This window comes from Etheostoma cragini, chromosome 11, assembly GCF_013103735.1.
Source record: "Etheostoma cragini isolate CJK2018 chromosome 11, CSU_Ecrag_1.0, whole genome shotgun sequence".
Taxonomy (NCBI): Eukaryota; Metazoa; Chordata; class Actinopteri; order Perciformes; family Percidae; genus Etheostoma; species Etheostoma cragini.
Window position 1 is genome coordinate 12,988,509 of NC_048417.1, and position 16,893 is coordinate 13,005,401.

The 16,893-nt window shown below is 41.3% G+C and overlaps 1 protein-coding gene across 1 annotated transcript in view; it reads right to left on the reverse strand.

The window, feature by feature from the left end:
- The window catches only part of igsf3 (immunoglobulin superfamily, member 3), a 64,786-nt gene that overhangs the window by 36,299 nt on the left and 11,594 nt on the right, over window positions 1-16,893 (reverse strand). The window contains exon 2 of the mRNA XM_034884594.1: window positions 9,736-10,116. Within this exon, the coding sequence (XP_034740485.1) occupies window positions 9,736-10,116 (381 nt within the window). The remainder of the gene's footprint in view (window positions 1-9,735; window positions 10,117-16,893) is intronic.

Here is a 16,893-nt window from a genome sequence, read left to right on the forward strand (position 1 = left end):
ACACACACACACACACACACACACACACACACACACACACACACACACACACACACACACACACACACACACACACACACACACACACACACACACACACACACACACACACACACACACACACACACACACACACACACACACACACACACACACACACACACACACACACACGTTATGATTCTAATATTGCTGGAGGTGCAAGTATTAGAACTAATAAGCTGCATCCCAGTGCTGCACTTACTTTCTCCTCCCCTCTTTTTTTCCTCTCTCTACACCTTACAAGAGCTCCCACCATCTCCCTTCATCCCTACATCCGTCACCCCAGCCCCAGATGGTAAAGCACTGTGACCAATTAAAGACTTCCCTGAGGATAGAACCAGTTATAGCCCAAGCCATCTGACCATTTATGTATGTATGTGAGAGAGTGAGTGAGTGTGTGAGCGAGTGAGTGTGTGTGTAAACCTTACACAACACTTTGTTTTAATCAGTGTACAAAGACTTGTCTTCTGGCCAGTTCCACACAGCATCTCTTCTAAAAATGTACATTGGCATACAAGTCCAGTAATACAGTCCTATCTAAAGCCTTTTGTATGATGCACAAGAACACAATGACAAGATCCAGAGTACTTAGTTAGAGCAGAGCACATTGCAAGGGTAGTGTTGAGTGGAGCTGCGGAGTGTGGAAGCTGGCCAGAAGTGCAGAGTATGAGCAGGTGTGCATTTGTTGTGTTGGTGTATGAGAAACAGTGTCTTTGCAGCAGAGAAAGAGAGAAAAAAAAAACTAGTAGAGTGTAGCTAAGGGAGGTGGGCAGCACTTAATCACTAGGCACCCATCCAGCAGGGCAGCAGATGATGGAGCAACTGTCTGTATGAGCTGAGGGGAATTAGGCATATGCATACCCTAACTAACACACACACACACACACACACACACACACACACACAAACAGACACACACACTTCTACCCACATTGAAAGGTGGTCACCCTGGCAGGTGGCAACATATGTCTGCTGTCTACACCTCAGTCAACTGAGAGGGAGGGGCCGGTCATGCCTCTGTCTGTGGCGGTGTGGGCACGTGTGTGTCAAAAGGGAAAGTCAAAAGTCCTTGCTAAAGCTTTTAGATATTTGTGAGTTTGTGTGCATTATTGGATTCTGTACTACAGATTTTAGATTGTGTGTCCCTGACACAGAGCTTGAGCGTCATCTGCTTGCTTACCTTGATGCTGCTCCACAAAATGAGTTAAGCCTCCAAGGCTTCTCCCTTTTTACTTTTCTCTTCAACACCAGCACTCAACAGACTACGGCTGGCTCTCCAGCCCACACTCAAATCTATTACATCAGACGTTTTAACTAAACCTCTGTTTCCCATTGCAAATAATGAGGATGTGATTAGCATGCAAACGAGGTGGGTGCGATGCTAATTATTAAACTGGTATTAGCAGTCCAAACTGACAGGCCTATGACAAGAAAGGGACAGGAAGGTGGCAAAGAGTAACTCCACACTGGATTTGGTGTAGAGAAAAAACATTGCACTTAACAATCTATAATCGGGCGCCAAGATAGCTCAGTTGATAGAACGGCTGCCCACATATAAAGACTTATTTCTCGACGCAGAGGGCCAGAGAACCTGACCCCAGCCACAACCATAGCTGGTTAGGTGTGGTGTATAGATGTGCCTCCAAACCCCATCTGCACAGTGTTGGTTTGAGATAAATGGCCTTGGTTTCCGCTACTCCATATCAATTTGTCACACAGAACTTGTGCAGCAGATACACAAAATGCCATGTCACTATGGCTTGTTGTAGTTAAATCAAAATCAAAAAAGTACATGTCCCTGCCAACTCAAAGAATCAGTAAGAGATAATGTCTGTGACGTGCCATTCATCAGCCAACAGATATGTAACACCATACCTGCTACCTTATATGTCACCCACCCTTGCCACTATGCCACATTGAGTTTGCTGGCACAGCCAAATGGAGTGCAGTTTTTTTGCTTGACTATAGCCAGCTGGATTGCACAAAAAACATACTAATAATGATAATAATAATAATAATAATAATAATAATAATAATAATAATAATAATAATAATAATAATAATAATAATAATAATAATAATAAATATGACCGGGTGTAGTTACTCTTTAACAATGCCAAATCTCTCCATGCACAAGATACATCACTGAAAAGAGTGTTCATATCAGCACCTCTAACGTGTCTGGGATCAAATAGGCTGCCTCAAGTAATGGTAGAGTGCCAATATCTGTGTATGTTCTTGTGCATATGAATGTGTGTAAATGAATTTGGATGCCTGTTTGTGTAGTTGTGTCTGTATCAAAAGGGGTAACCAGATGTATAGCTTGAACCAGGAAAAACCTTCTGTCCCACTTGTCCTCAGATAAGGCTTCAAAGCAGCCGCCAACATCAAACAATGCAGCAGCGTGAGTGTCCTGGACCACACTCACAACCACACGAGTCCTGGAGGCTATTATACTGCGAGCTCCACTCTTTACTAGCACACATTTTAACAACATGAACACAAACACTCGTTAACAAATCCATTCACATCCATATTCATGCTGAATCCATATTCAAACTGTGGCTGTGTTCTGTTAATCCCAGAGAAAAGAGGCAGCAGGCCCCTGAGGGTTAGCGCTTAGCTAATCAAATCAACTAGAGGAACAGTAGCACATCTTTAGCCCATTATATAAACATTAATAAACATTTACACTCACACACACACACACACACACACACACACACACACACACACACACACACACACACACACACACACACACACACACACACACACACACACACACACACACACACACACACACACACACACACACACACACACACACACACACACACACGTGTATTTGTTAGCACATTAAATCCTTTTTCCTTAGCCTAGCACAGTAGCGTGGGCAATGAGCTAAATGGGGAGCATCTCTGACATCATTTATATGTTCATAAGGGTAACCACCAAAATTTGCAAGGCAGTGTATGCCTGAAAGGGTCTCTGTGGGCTACGAGAGCATTTAGATTTATGTTCAATGGCAACAGCTTTCTAATTAGCCCACCAAACTCTCTAGCAGCCATATTTGGAGCAAGAGTCAGATGGCACTAAGCCAGATGTGATTTTGACCATTTTGTGATGATTACATGTAGGAGCAAATTTAAATGTAGCCGCTCCTCCAAAACGCATCACTTCTAATGTGATTACAATTGACTGCCCCAACTTTACTACAGTCTTTGTGAGGCCATATGAGGATGATAGATTGGCAAACTTAGAATAGTTTTTCCCACCCACATTTAAGCAAAAACACACCACAGTTGTCTCCAAACTATGCATGTACATATAGTAATGCACAGCTTGCCCTACTGGACCAACACAACTGTCTGGTTGGCCATGTTCAGCAGTGCCACTACTCACAGTGCTAGATATTCTATTCAGCAGTTGTCTTGTCGACCACAGTTGTCTGCTGTTTTTAAAGACCTCTTCAGTGATGTTCAGTAGAAAGGATGTTTTCCGATCATAGGAGCACTACAGTACCGTCTCTCTCAGATTCAATTACGAGTGCGACATCTGTCCTGACTGACAGCTCGCTACACTGTGTGACTATGACTGTGTTTGTGTTTCTGTGTGTGTGAATGTGTGTGGCTCTGTATAGTGGGTCCGAGTGGCAATAATGTTACTGAGCAGAAAGGCCTCTCTGCAAAAGTAGATGAGAAGTGCAAGGAAATGGCAAGCCAGAAAAAATCTCTTTCCATTTGGAGTCCCGCCAGGTCCACAGCTTAGAGCCAGTATGTGTTTATGTAAGCACGCAAGCACGCGCACGCACAAAAGACTGAGAAGGGAATGTAATAGTAAATGAAACTGAGAGGTTATGGTAAGGCCAAAGAGAGGGGGAGCAGGGAAAGCTGGAAGTGTCACTGTAAGGAGAGACAAGGTAGATAAAATGCTAAAGTCACACAAACACTTCTGCTCCCAATCAATACCAACAGACATAGAGATACAACTTTCCTTGTACATTAGTCTACACTTTCTCTTATTTATTTTCTTTCAATACATCTGACCATATCTTTCTTTGTGAACAAAGGCTTCACCCATATGTTTTCCTACCTAAAAAGACTTTCCTTCCTTTCCATCCACCCTCCTCTGTCTTTAGTCAATCACTATTTCCTTGGACAATCTTATGCTATGTGCTTTAATCACCCTTGTGCCCTTGTCTCCTGTGATAAAGCTCAAACAGCAGCTGTATTGACAAACCCATATACCTGCATGACCAATGCCAGCTGGAGGGCCCAGGAGGGGGATCAGACTAAATCAACTCTGGGGCTTTGAATTGATGGAGTGAGCAAGATTCAGATGATGAGAGAGTGCAGAGAAGATGGATATGGGGGGGGGGGTCCCAGTGTCACCTAGTCTAAAAGATGGAATGTGAAATGACATCTCCGCATTTGTGTCTCATTAAGTGAAGTAGAGGAGCACAACTTGGCACCACCAGCTCCCGTGTGAAAAGAGAGGTAGGGGAGAACACACACACACACACACACACACACACACACACACACACAACGCTGAGCTCAGCAGAAGCATGATTGAGCCACTCCTACTCTATATGTTTAACAGTGCACAGGCTCAGCTATGCTTAGAAAAATCCACTTGTTCTTTGCCCCCTTTGCAAACGCTCATTAACAGTAACACAACAATCTAAATTTTGACCTTGGGTAGACATTGCTTCTCAGATTTTCAGCTTACAGTGGGGTCATAGTTTTATCAGGTAAATGGTTTCCTTTTCTCCACAGAAAATAAAATGTAGGCCAGAAATGTAACTAGAATGAAAAGTGTGACTAGAGAAATGTGGTATTTTGATGCGGCTCGTTCTGAAAATGATTTACCGGAGCAAGTTTCTTCTTCCTTAATTGAAATTCCTAGGTCTCATCTCTAGCCTCTCCTTTCTGTCTCTTTCTTAGTCTCCTCAATTTGTGCTGGCTAATTGCATCTAGAACTTGTATGGTGGTTTGTAACTGCATTAACCGTAGGAGTCATATCAGCCAGAGACTATTTAAAACACAACCCTATAGCGCCAGTTGTATTGTGGGTAATGCCTTGGGGAGGTGTAACCAATCACATTAAAGTTAAGAGGAAGAGCTCATCATTTATTGGTCACACACTCTATTCAGCATTGCCCCTCTACCCATTTCCAATAATGCTCCTTCTGTCCCCATTTCTCTCTTTTTCAATGTCCTCATCTCTGCCTTCTAGTGCCATCCATCTCACTTTCTTTCCTTTAAAACCACTCACTGCCAAACATAATTTTTTTCTGGTGTCACACCAGGAAAAATAAAAAAAATAAGGTAGATGAACATTTCTCATTCTTTTTTCTTCTCCGGTGGCAGTGAATGACAGAAACAAGCAAGGATACTTCAGTTTGAAAATGTACAAAGGCTTTGGTTCTCAAGCTCCATTACTAAATATTACTAAAGGACTGGGAATGGATGAGTAGGCTACTGCCAAATGCGGAGGCTAAAATCTGTACATCTGTCAGCCTGGTGACTCCGATGGTGCTTTCTAGGACAGTGAGGGTATAATGGAGCTTCATAAGCAAGAGCAGTGTGATACTTGTCTCAACAAGGGCTTGTGTTTCTGCTAGCTGTTGGACTCGCTCACACACAGGATGGTGCGTAGGATAAGGACAACCTTGATGGCCATGTCAGCCGGTTGTCCTTTTCTTCTGCAATCTGATGTGTAGGAGGAAGAAGTCTCACTTTGCCAGACCCTCCTCCAAAGCTAGCTGGAGGAGTCTGGCTACTCCACATAAAACATTTGAGGATTGAAGGAAAACATTCTCTAGTTTATTGGCATTTCTTCAAACGAATCACAAATTGTCTCAGGCGGTGCTAAGCACCGGAGAAAAGCCGTGGTGACACTGGAAATAGGCTTGGAAGGAGCTTGTTTTGGTGGACCGTGTACATTTAAAAGTTGTTTAGTCATGAACAACAGAAAACTCAGATTGGCATGGAACAGCTTCTCGACACCCAGGTTAAATGCTTGCCTTATGCAATGCTAAACCACAGCCAGAGGAGCAAAAACAACTGCTTCAACAATAAGGCACACTATAGGATTATGAGAAATAATGGCTTCAGAAAAAAAAGAAATAAAACTGTTTGAATTGAACTATATTCATTAACCAAGAGGGACACTCTTCTCTATACGCAGGTCCCATAGTCCACCAGACTGAGGTGCCACTGCAGCTGGGAAAAGGTGAAGGTTTGGAATTTATAAATGTATCCTGTAGCCGCAGCTCATGCCTTGCTGCTATAGAACTGTCATTCAAAAACACATCAAATACAGAAAAAGTGACACACTGAGGCATTTTTGTGGCATTTGATAGACATATTCATTCATTATGATAAACATTTCAAGTTTGGTTTACTTTTCTTAGCTTGTCAATCTAGGAAAGCAGTGTAAATGTGAAACCACACACCCAAGCCTGTGTAGTAAAGCTACTCTGTAGAGATCCAAAATGCAATGACAACGTGGGGTTACACAGAGGAGGGTTTTTTTAAGGGCAGTTTGTACTAGAAGTAAATAGTAGTAATTCTGGCAACCTAATAATCACCCTACTTTAACTCTGTTTTTGGTCTCCACCAACTCCTTGGGGAAATATCTTACTGCTCCACTGTGTTCCTCAGTTAGTCTCTTACTGTGTCTGTCTGCAGTTTGGTGCTGAGCAGGCAGCGTACAGTGGGATTTCTTTTTTTTAAACCACCCAAAGCTGCTGGAAACAAGGTTGATGAGACCAATGAGAGTGAACCAAAACAGTTCAGTTTTGGGCTGTAAAACCATGAACTGAAATACATGATGAGTCTCTTTAGAGGGAAGAGGAAATTCAGAGTTGGGTGATAATTCTCTATGGCTTTTGTCACTACAAGGTTTTACATTACATGCAGATTAATTCTTAATCTGAAAATATTAGTTATAGACGCTTTGAATATGTAGGCCAATATTTCATTAACAGGCATCGGGAATAGACAGTAAGCCACTCTGCCTTCCCACCATTCAAAATCTTGGAGGAAAATAATGTAAAATCTGTCATGTTCCTGCGTATCTGTGTCTCTCCCTGATTTAGTAGATATAATCCAGTATTTGTGAAATTTATGTTGGCCAATTATTATTCTCACACATGTAATATTACTGCACTGCCCAAGGCAGTATTGACACTTAAGGGCTGAGCAGGGCTCCATTTCCATTTGATTAATCTAAGTTTAGCATCAAAGAAGGTAAAAAAGACTTTCGTTTGCGTATTTCCTCAAAAAAAGGGCCAATACAAAGAGAGCGATCATCTTTCCAGTTAATCAACCACATAGCCGCACATTAGTGGTGTCTGATTCTATTTGACATATAATACAACACATGAAAACACAGTGTAGCAGTATCAGGGACAACGGTGCCCAGGTGCACTGCAGAAACTGTTAATTCTCCTCCTCAGGCAGCAGCTATTAAGTTCCACGATTATAACCCACTGCTCTTTGTAAAGAAAGGACAATGGACAAAAAACATTCCTGCGATTAAGAGATTACTGAGTTGGCTTTTATCCTTACTATTAACCTAACCAGCCCCACCACTAAACACACACTCACACATGCATTTCTATCTTCTTTTCTTCCAATATTTCCTTAGCAATACATCACCCTTGAAACACATATTCTCAAAGGCAGCATCAGCAAGTTTTTTTTTAATACAACAGAGCAAGAGCAATTTATAGAAAGAGGCCAGGGCTGATGAATGGTGACAGACAGATGACATAATGAAAGACAGGAGAAGGAGGAAGGGAAGATGGATAAAAAGGGAGGAGAGGACAAGGTGTTGTTTGCCTACAACAGTCCAAGGAAGAGTGCAGCTGTTGGGGGATCACAGAGGGATTCACAGCAAAGAAAAGAGGGGAGAGACCCTGCCGCGTGCCCCTGACCTCTGAAACTGGGTTAAGAGGTTAGAGACACAGAAAGACTCAGATAACAGTCCCTCAACACCTCCACCCACACGCACACACACACACAAACACACACACACACACACACACACACACACGCATTTCTATAAATACTGTGTGCAATCAGGAGTGCCCTTCCTGAGCCCTGCTCCAAATTCATATCATACTGCTCATACTAGAAAATGCAACAGCTGAGGTCCTGATAACACCTACTCAAAGAAAAGCCAAGCCTACTGATCACAATGACTTTTGTTTTTGCATCTTAACCTGATGCAGACCCAACATAAATCATAATGATATTGGTTTTTCTGTTTTGACAGTGCCACACACTGAGTTACTTGGATCCACTGGGTCAAAACTTGAATTTTCAGTCAACAAGCGTTTGGTTTGCACTTCGAGCCTGAAAGGAAAGTCAGCCATGTCAGGGATAAAGGCATGAAGTTATTAGGGGAATGCAATCTCCATCTATGGCAGCTGCTTTTTCAGTACCGCGGGCCTGTTGGGTAGATCTGTATGTCTCTAGGGAAGTTAGAGAGATCGAGCAGAAGTAGAAAACGGAAACTAATGCTACTATTTGAAACAGTCACACATCACGCCAACACACCGGGTGCGTTACTGAAACTGCTCTGGGCAAGGGAAGAATTCAGTAGGTGTGGGAAGGAGCTATGAGAGTTTTTGTGTGTGTGGGGGTGTGTGATTGAGATTGAGAGAGATAAAAAAAGAGCTTGGTTAACCCCGGTCAGAATAGATGGGACTTTGTGTGAAACTGGAGTGCAACACTTCCTCTCATCACACTCCTTCCGAAGAGGGCCCAGCTAGTGTTTGGATGGGTGCTGGTTATTGATTTCTTATTTGTGACTATGCCTTTTTTTTTTTTCCATGGACTTACAAAACTCTACCACATTCAAGTTCATAGGACACAGGCCCCAGACCTTCATGGCCTGAGTTGAAAAAGTTAATTGTAAATTTGTTTGGAATATGCAACATTTATGCTATAATATCGACTATTTCTATGTAAAATACGTCTCTCAAATTACCATATATATTTAAAATACGTCTCTCAAATTACTATATATGATTTAAGGAGGTACCACAATGATGACTGAGCCTATGACCCACTAATTCAACTTTTGGAATATTTACATATTAGGAATATTACGAAGTGGGTGTTTACGGAGAAATTTCTTGGAAAGAATGCTGTATTACAGTTATTCTCCATTGTATACACACAAAAAGGGAACTATGCACACAATTCTGTATCGACAAGACTCTAGACCGAAAGAGAATATTATGCTCCAGACTGCTAAACTCAAAGCACAAATTCCATTAATTTTACTCAAATAAAAAGTCTAAAATCAACCAGAACTGAAATCTAAAGGATTGCAACTTTAAGGCCCAATATGTACTGACTCAAGGCAAGAGCTACATTTTTACTTAATCACGAGGCACGGTGTCAAAATCTAGTTTTGATACCTTTCTCATTTGATTGACATTATTATGCTTATTTTGTGGATACAGCTGAATACATACAACAACAAACTACAACTAGTAGTTACGGTACTTAAAGACCAAAGGATACATGCAAGATTCAAAGAGAGTGGGAAGGGTCAACAGGGGGTCATAAATCAACTTTGACATGGGACCCCCTGTGTGTGTGTATAGTGGCTAGTGTGTATGTGTGTGGGTGTGTTTGTGTGCGTGTGTGTGTGCGCTTACAGACTCACCAGTGAGGTTGGTGCGTGCGCTGTAGGATCCCAGGTACCGCCCGTCTGTATTAGGTGTGTAACACTCAAACAGACCCTGGTCCTTGGCCTGCACTTTGGTGATGTGAAGCACAGCTGAGTCACCGCTCATCCTCTCCACATAGATCTCTTTACTATTGACCCTCTGGGCGTACACGGCATAGGCATAGTTTGACTGAGCCGTGCTCACGATGCGAATCTCCCTGTCCGGTGCTGATGGCAGGTACATGGACCACTCAAAGTCCTGCTCCACCCCCTCTTTGTAGCCCGTCACGTTGCACAAGATGGTTACGTGAGAGCCCTCAGTCCGTACCAGTGGTCCACTTTGCAGAGTTACCACTCTCTGAGCAACGGCAACACCGGCTACAGATGGAGAAAGAAAAAAAGAGACAGAGGATGGTGTGAGGGCATGGAGAGAGGAAAGAAAGAACATGGGTTACTAAACTGCAGTTTAAATATTTAGCAGAGTTTATGCACCCCACATCTCCAAGGAAATACAGAAACAGCGTGACAAGTGCAGCTAAGCTTTCTGGAGTGTGCTCACTGAGGTTCAGGTGTGCACATACACACCATTTTTGAACACCAATAACCACTTGAAACAACACAGCAAATCTTTTCAACCGCTGTTGTCCAAACACGCTCACTTTTATTACACGCACTCACAAGTTAACCCTTCCCAAAAAGGACAACACTGCAGCTATATTACACTGGAGGTGATTGGCATCTGGGAGTTTGGAAGGGTAAGTGCAAGCTGCTAAGGGTACAGGTTTTAGAAGAGTAAAATAAACACTGCGTCCTAATTATATATTAAACCATTACCAAAATATCAATATTTACATACAGTATATGGTGGCTGAAATTTCAGTACAGAAGTATCAAACATGCTGAGAAACACGCTATTTTTTAGATGCTATTACATTCAACGGTTTATCCACCCGTGAGCAAGTTTATATTTCAACAGTAATTTTGTCTCACTATGTAGTAGGCTAAATATCTTGGTCACAAATCTTTAACCAATCTTAGCAATTATATGGCCAAGTATACATTCTTTTTATTTACACAAAACCTTCGCCAAAAGGTGCTGTCTAATTATATAAATTAACGCTGTACTGTCAGAGGTCAAACCCGACACCTGAAGAAGTTCAAACACCTTTATCAAAATACCTGTCACGATCCTATGCCGGATTTACAAATTCAGTTTGATCCCTGTAAGCCTTTTCTACTCTTCAGATTAGTTTTATGAGGATCACCTTGTCCTAACTAGAGGTCAACCGATATGGGCTTTTCTCTGGCCGATGCCAATCTTTAGATATCAGGGTTAGCCGACGGCCAATAAATGCTGCCGATTTAGTTTGACTGATATTTATATACCACTAATAATCACTTAAAATACATAAAGTTCAACAAGAAAAACATTTTTTGAAACACCTATCTGAAATTAAAAATATATAATGCAAAAACATACAGTATATTGTATAAATAATATTTATATAATAGTAATTATAAAAATAATTATCATTGTGGAAATAAAAATTAAATAAACAAAACAAGTGAGAAGAAAAAAACTGTCAAATAAAGTTTTCAATGAAAAAATTAAGTTTAGTGCACTTAGCAGCATTTATCAAATGTCTGAGAAAACAAATCTGCAAACTTTCATAAATAAAATAAATAAAACTATTTTAACAATCGTAGTGTGTCAAACAGTAGCAACCAGACGCATTTCTTTGTTTTGGATCAGGAATAAAGGTATAACACTTGAACACAAAATGTCTTCACTTCTGCCCTGAATAAATAAAATAAAAGTAAATGAATAACTAATAATATATAATAATAAAAAAGTTGTCCAATGCTGATTATGTCGATTTTGCCCAAAAATTGGCCAGCCGATTAATCGGTCGACATTTACAACTAACACACAACACAGTTTTATTTTTATCATTTGCTTTTTGCAAATAAAGACCTTTTTTGCAGATTCTCAGAAGTTTAAAAGCAATGGCTAAAACATCTACCATTGTCATACATTGTTCTCTAAAACATGCGATCAGTAGAGTGAACCATGAGCCATGTACTGAGCCTTGTAGCAAACACAGCTGAATTTACTGTTATACCCCTGGGGAAGACTGCTTATTACTATTCTGTATCTTGCATTGTAGCCTATATTTAGGTAGACAGCATATGCCTAAACCCCTTGCATTGACACACACACTAAAAACACACACACACACACACACACACACAAACACACAGCGCATTCACCATTCACGGAACAACTACAAACATCCCTCTCATTGCGGCCGGGGACAACAGAGCATTTACACATACCCGCCAAAATCCTGACAGAGCGACAAGTACGCGGTTTCCTGTCTGCAAAAGCAAGTGGGGATTGCAGCTGTTTGTGTGTGTGTGTGTGTGTGTGTGTGTGTATGTGTGTGTGTGTGTGAGACTATGAGCGAGAGAGAGAGAGAGAGAGAGATAGATGCTGTGTCTATGGGCATAATACTTGGCATTAATAATTCACCAGAACAGCTTTTTTAACTTGAACATCCTCTCTCCTCTCATAGTTACTTCCTCTTACACTTACACTACACCCCCACATTTCATTCACTGTTATTAGTGTGAGTTGATTTATGTATGCATGTATGCGTTTGTCCATGCGTGAGAATGCATTACTTTGTGTGTCTGTTGATCATATGTCCTAGTTTCTTTCCTGCTCTTGGAGCTTCATGTCTTTTGTCTATTGCTTGCTTTTTGAAACACATTCCATTCATAAGCTGATAAAATCTTGATAAATCTAGGATTTCTTCTATGTACCCGATGTGTGGCCTCTCTTGATGGGATGGGATGGGATTTGAACTCAGTCACAGTGGCATACCAAAGTGAAAACCGATTAAAGCAATCATTCTATATGGCTCACTGAAAGGACCGCCACAGGAATAAACACTTTTGAAGGTTGCTTTAACTTTAAAATTTAGACATGTTAAAGGGAAACTTTAGCATCTCCTGATGCAATCTTTCCAGATAACCTGCAAAATATTTGCCCACTGGAATTTAAAAAGTCAGTTAACAGCAAAATCTTCAAACACCAACACTCTGGATCTAAAACTGAGATAGGCAGAAAGTCAATAATGAAGCATGCAGACTGATTCTGACTGAGAATATTATGGGATGCATTAGGTAAGAGACAACCATCTATTCTGACTCAAACTTTAGTTCCCTGTTTTTCTTCACAGTGATGTCAGTGTGCTAATCTGGTGGTGCCCAGTCTACCCACATCCTCCACAGATCGGGCCAGAGCTGTACCGCTGCATCACTGCTTCTCCTGTTGCAGTCAACTACTCATCTAGAACTGCTGGAAATGTATTACTCATACATCCCCTCCAAAAAAAAACATACTACTCCTACTGTGTGTTGGCACGCTAAGAGCTTTCCTCCGCTTGCCTGTCTCTTGTCATCCTCCTGAAACAAGCTGCCTCCTTACTTCTGATTACTCTCACTCCTGTCCCGCATGTTTTACCCATCATCTATCCTTCCCTTTTTCCTGCCCCTCCACTCTCTCTCTATATTCCTGTTTTTTCTCTGTGCCTCGCGGTTCTCTGCATCTTTTCAGGCAGGATTTAAGCAGCTCTGTGAAACTTCAAAGTGTCCATCGCTCTGCAGGATGTTTAGAAAGGCTGACAATGACATACCAAACCCTGCAGACCTTCAACTGATCACTTTATTCCACCACCCTTCCACAATAATCCTGTGCCCCCAACCTCTCCCACTTTTTCACGTCTGGCTGCGCTACCTCGGTTGCCGAGTGCCCATATTTGAACAAGGCCTTGATTTTCTATTATTTAAGCTTATCTCCATCTTTGCATACCGTGGATGTCTTTCTACCCCTCTCCTTCTCCCGCCCTCATTCTCTTTGGCTTCCCCCTTTCGTGTCTTATCTCTCATCGTTGCCGCCAGTCGCTTCCAACACTGCCGGTTGTCCGGACGAAGGAAACATGTCCCGTGTCAGATAATGGTGAATGATTACGTACAGGCTTTCTAACTGACCTTGCTGTTTGTCAGCTGCAGCATACTGAGCAATGGGGACACACACACACACACACACACACGCACACACACACACACACACAAGAGGATTATGCTAAGTGGAAGGGGGGTTAAATACAAATCCAATCATTTGGGACCAGTGTCTTATTCTCACTGGAAACAGCGGGGAGGCCACTAGCAGGCATGCACACTCACACCATCACTCTTCTATGACACACAAAATTATACACCAAGAAAGGTGTTTAATAAAAAAAACTGCAGGGTGTAAGTAATGTAGAGGCCATTCACAGCAGTGTGAAGAAGTGCTAATGTTGAGATTTGAGCTGTCCATCACCTCTTCTTACTTTGATTTCATCCCTAATTACACAAGTGTATGTAAAGAAAACAACAAAATACTCCTAGAGATGACCTGCCAGGAAAGGTACTTTTTCAATCATCTTCTTCTGCTTTGTGGTAAGACACAAAAAACACATAAAAAAAGGTAGATTTCTGTCTTTGTGCTTTTATCTGTTTTCTAATTGTTTTGAAATGTGCAGTGCTCATTTGAAAAAAAGGGGGATGTCACACATTTCCATGCAAAAAACAGGATTTACCAACAGTTTAATCTGAATCTGACGGGAGTTGTGGGGTTGCTTGCTTATATTTCAGTTACCGGTATGTTGTTATGTTGTCAGACCACTGTCACTGGGTAAAGCTGGCCAGCTAACTTTTTGAGTTTTAAACTGTAAATTAATACTGACTAATAATGTAATGTATGTAATGTAATGTTTCTTATTGAATCATGAATACCCCTGATTGTGTAAATGAACAAGTCCTCACGCTCAGACTTTTCTATAAAAACTTTTTCAAAAGTATAAAAGGTTTGCTGGTGAAGTAAAGCAATTCCAGCCAGGAAAATATTAATTAATTATAAATATTCTTGCTAAAAAGAAATGGGCATAGTCAGTGTCCCATCTCCCCGAGGGAGGTTTAGACTCATTCCACAGATCTATAATCTTGTGAAGATTTTCAGACAGCGAGGCAGTGATGAGCAAAGGAAGGGTTCGCATGGCGAGAGGAGAGGAAAAACACAAACAAACGACAGCTTCCTCGAGGGAGCTGAACACCACACAAATGCACAGAACTGAGTGCATATACAAGCGTACGACTGACTTATGTGCTGCACATACATGTGTGAAAGAGAGAACTAAACTCTGGAAAAAGATTAATAACATAAAAGTATTTCCTTCTCCACACTTCTCAGCATAGTTAACAATTTTCCAAAATCACTGAGCATTTTTCTCCCTCTAGGCCTCCAAAAGCATTTGACCCTTTTAACATCATTACCAGAGAGAGCATGAGTGCAAGAGAGACAGAGAGATTCCAAGATGAGGGAAAACTGGAGGGCAAAAAACAAAGGCGGTAGACAGAGGAAACATTTTCATATAAGGGAAACATTTTTAATAGGATGTGGACATGGTGCAATACAAATAATGTCTAAAACAGTGCAACAAAATAAATATGTATGTGCTACAATATATTGCAGCCTGCAAGATTATAATTGACTTTTCTTTCATTTTTTCTCATTGTCGTCATCTAAACTGGACATAACAGAATTTCTGTCGCTGCTGATTCAGTGTAAAAACTCATATTGCCCTTGAGCAGAAAAGTGAATAAACACTGCTTACTCATTGTACATGGCATTGGGTAAGAATGTCATCCTAATGTAAACCATGTAATGGGGTGATGAGAAGCCCCACGCTTCCCTCCCCACAGCTATCTCAGATTCTTGGATCTTTGAATGATGGGCTCTGTGCAGTATAAAATATTACAATTCAGGCCTCATTCTCTCTCTCTCTCTTTCTACTACTTGTCCTTCCCGTGGTGATAATCATCATATGCATCAGAATGTAGAAATCAGTGTAGCAGGGGCCATCATTAACCACCTCTGACACATTTGTCAGCTTCAAAAACTTTCAACAAATCCCATATCCGCTGCTAAGTTATTAACTGGTATATTTTAAAGACAGACCGGGGAGACAATATGTTTTTATTTTGTGCTGAAGCAAAAGCTCAATGATTTTCAGGGTTCAAGAAACACATTGTAGCTGCTAGCGGCCTCTCAAATAGGAAACACAAGTGACAGTGTGTGTGAGTGTCTGACATGGAGAAATACAGGGAGAAAGGAAGACAAGTGTTCTAACTTCCATAAGAGGGCCAGTTGGATAGGCCCATCCAACAGCTGACAAACGGTTACAACAGCTGCCCATTACATCCACGCAGATCAAAACAAGAACAAGAGAAAAAGAGTTCACAGAGTGGGATGATGAAGTAGATATGTTATATGTCACTATTTCATCTTTTTTTGGCTCAAGTAAAGAGAGCCAGGTGATTCTTAAGCATTATTACATACAACATGCACTACGTTTTTGTAACCCAGCAGTGCTGAGAGTACCTTCTACCATTCTTTTCATAGCCATGTAAAGCAGGAAATATTCAACTAAACTACATGAATGTACCTCCGAGAGTCCCACTCTCCATCTCTAGCTGTAGTCCAAAGAGAATCCATGTAAATGCTGCTTCTTGCATAGTTCTCTCACTGTCCTTCCCAACAGGGACCAAGCTCTTAGAAGAAAACTTTAGGAAAATAAGATGATTCACTTCCTTGCCAAGATATAGATAAGACGACTGATACCAGTCTTGTGTGTGTGCTAATTATGAAGCTACTGCTAGCAACCGGTTATCTTAGCTTAGCATTAAGACTCAAGAGATGGGGAAATGGTTAGTGTGGCTATGACTGAAGGTAAAAAATTCCACCTACAAGCACCTCTAAAGCTCATTAATTAACATATATCTTACGGAGGGTTATGTTCTGGTTAGCATTAACTCTCTGAAGTCTGCGCTGTTCGCCTGGCAACCTCAAAATGACAACAAAACGTCAGGAAGTTAGGGCTTTTGACCAAGAAATGGTTGTACTACCTTTGGACCAGCCAGGCTAGCAGTTTTCCTTAGATGGCAGTCATTTATGCCAACCTAATAATCTCTCTTACAGTGGGTACGGAAAGTATTCAGACCCCTTTAAATTTTTCACTCTTTGTTTCATTGCAGCCATTTTCCAAA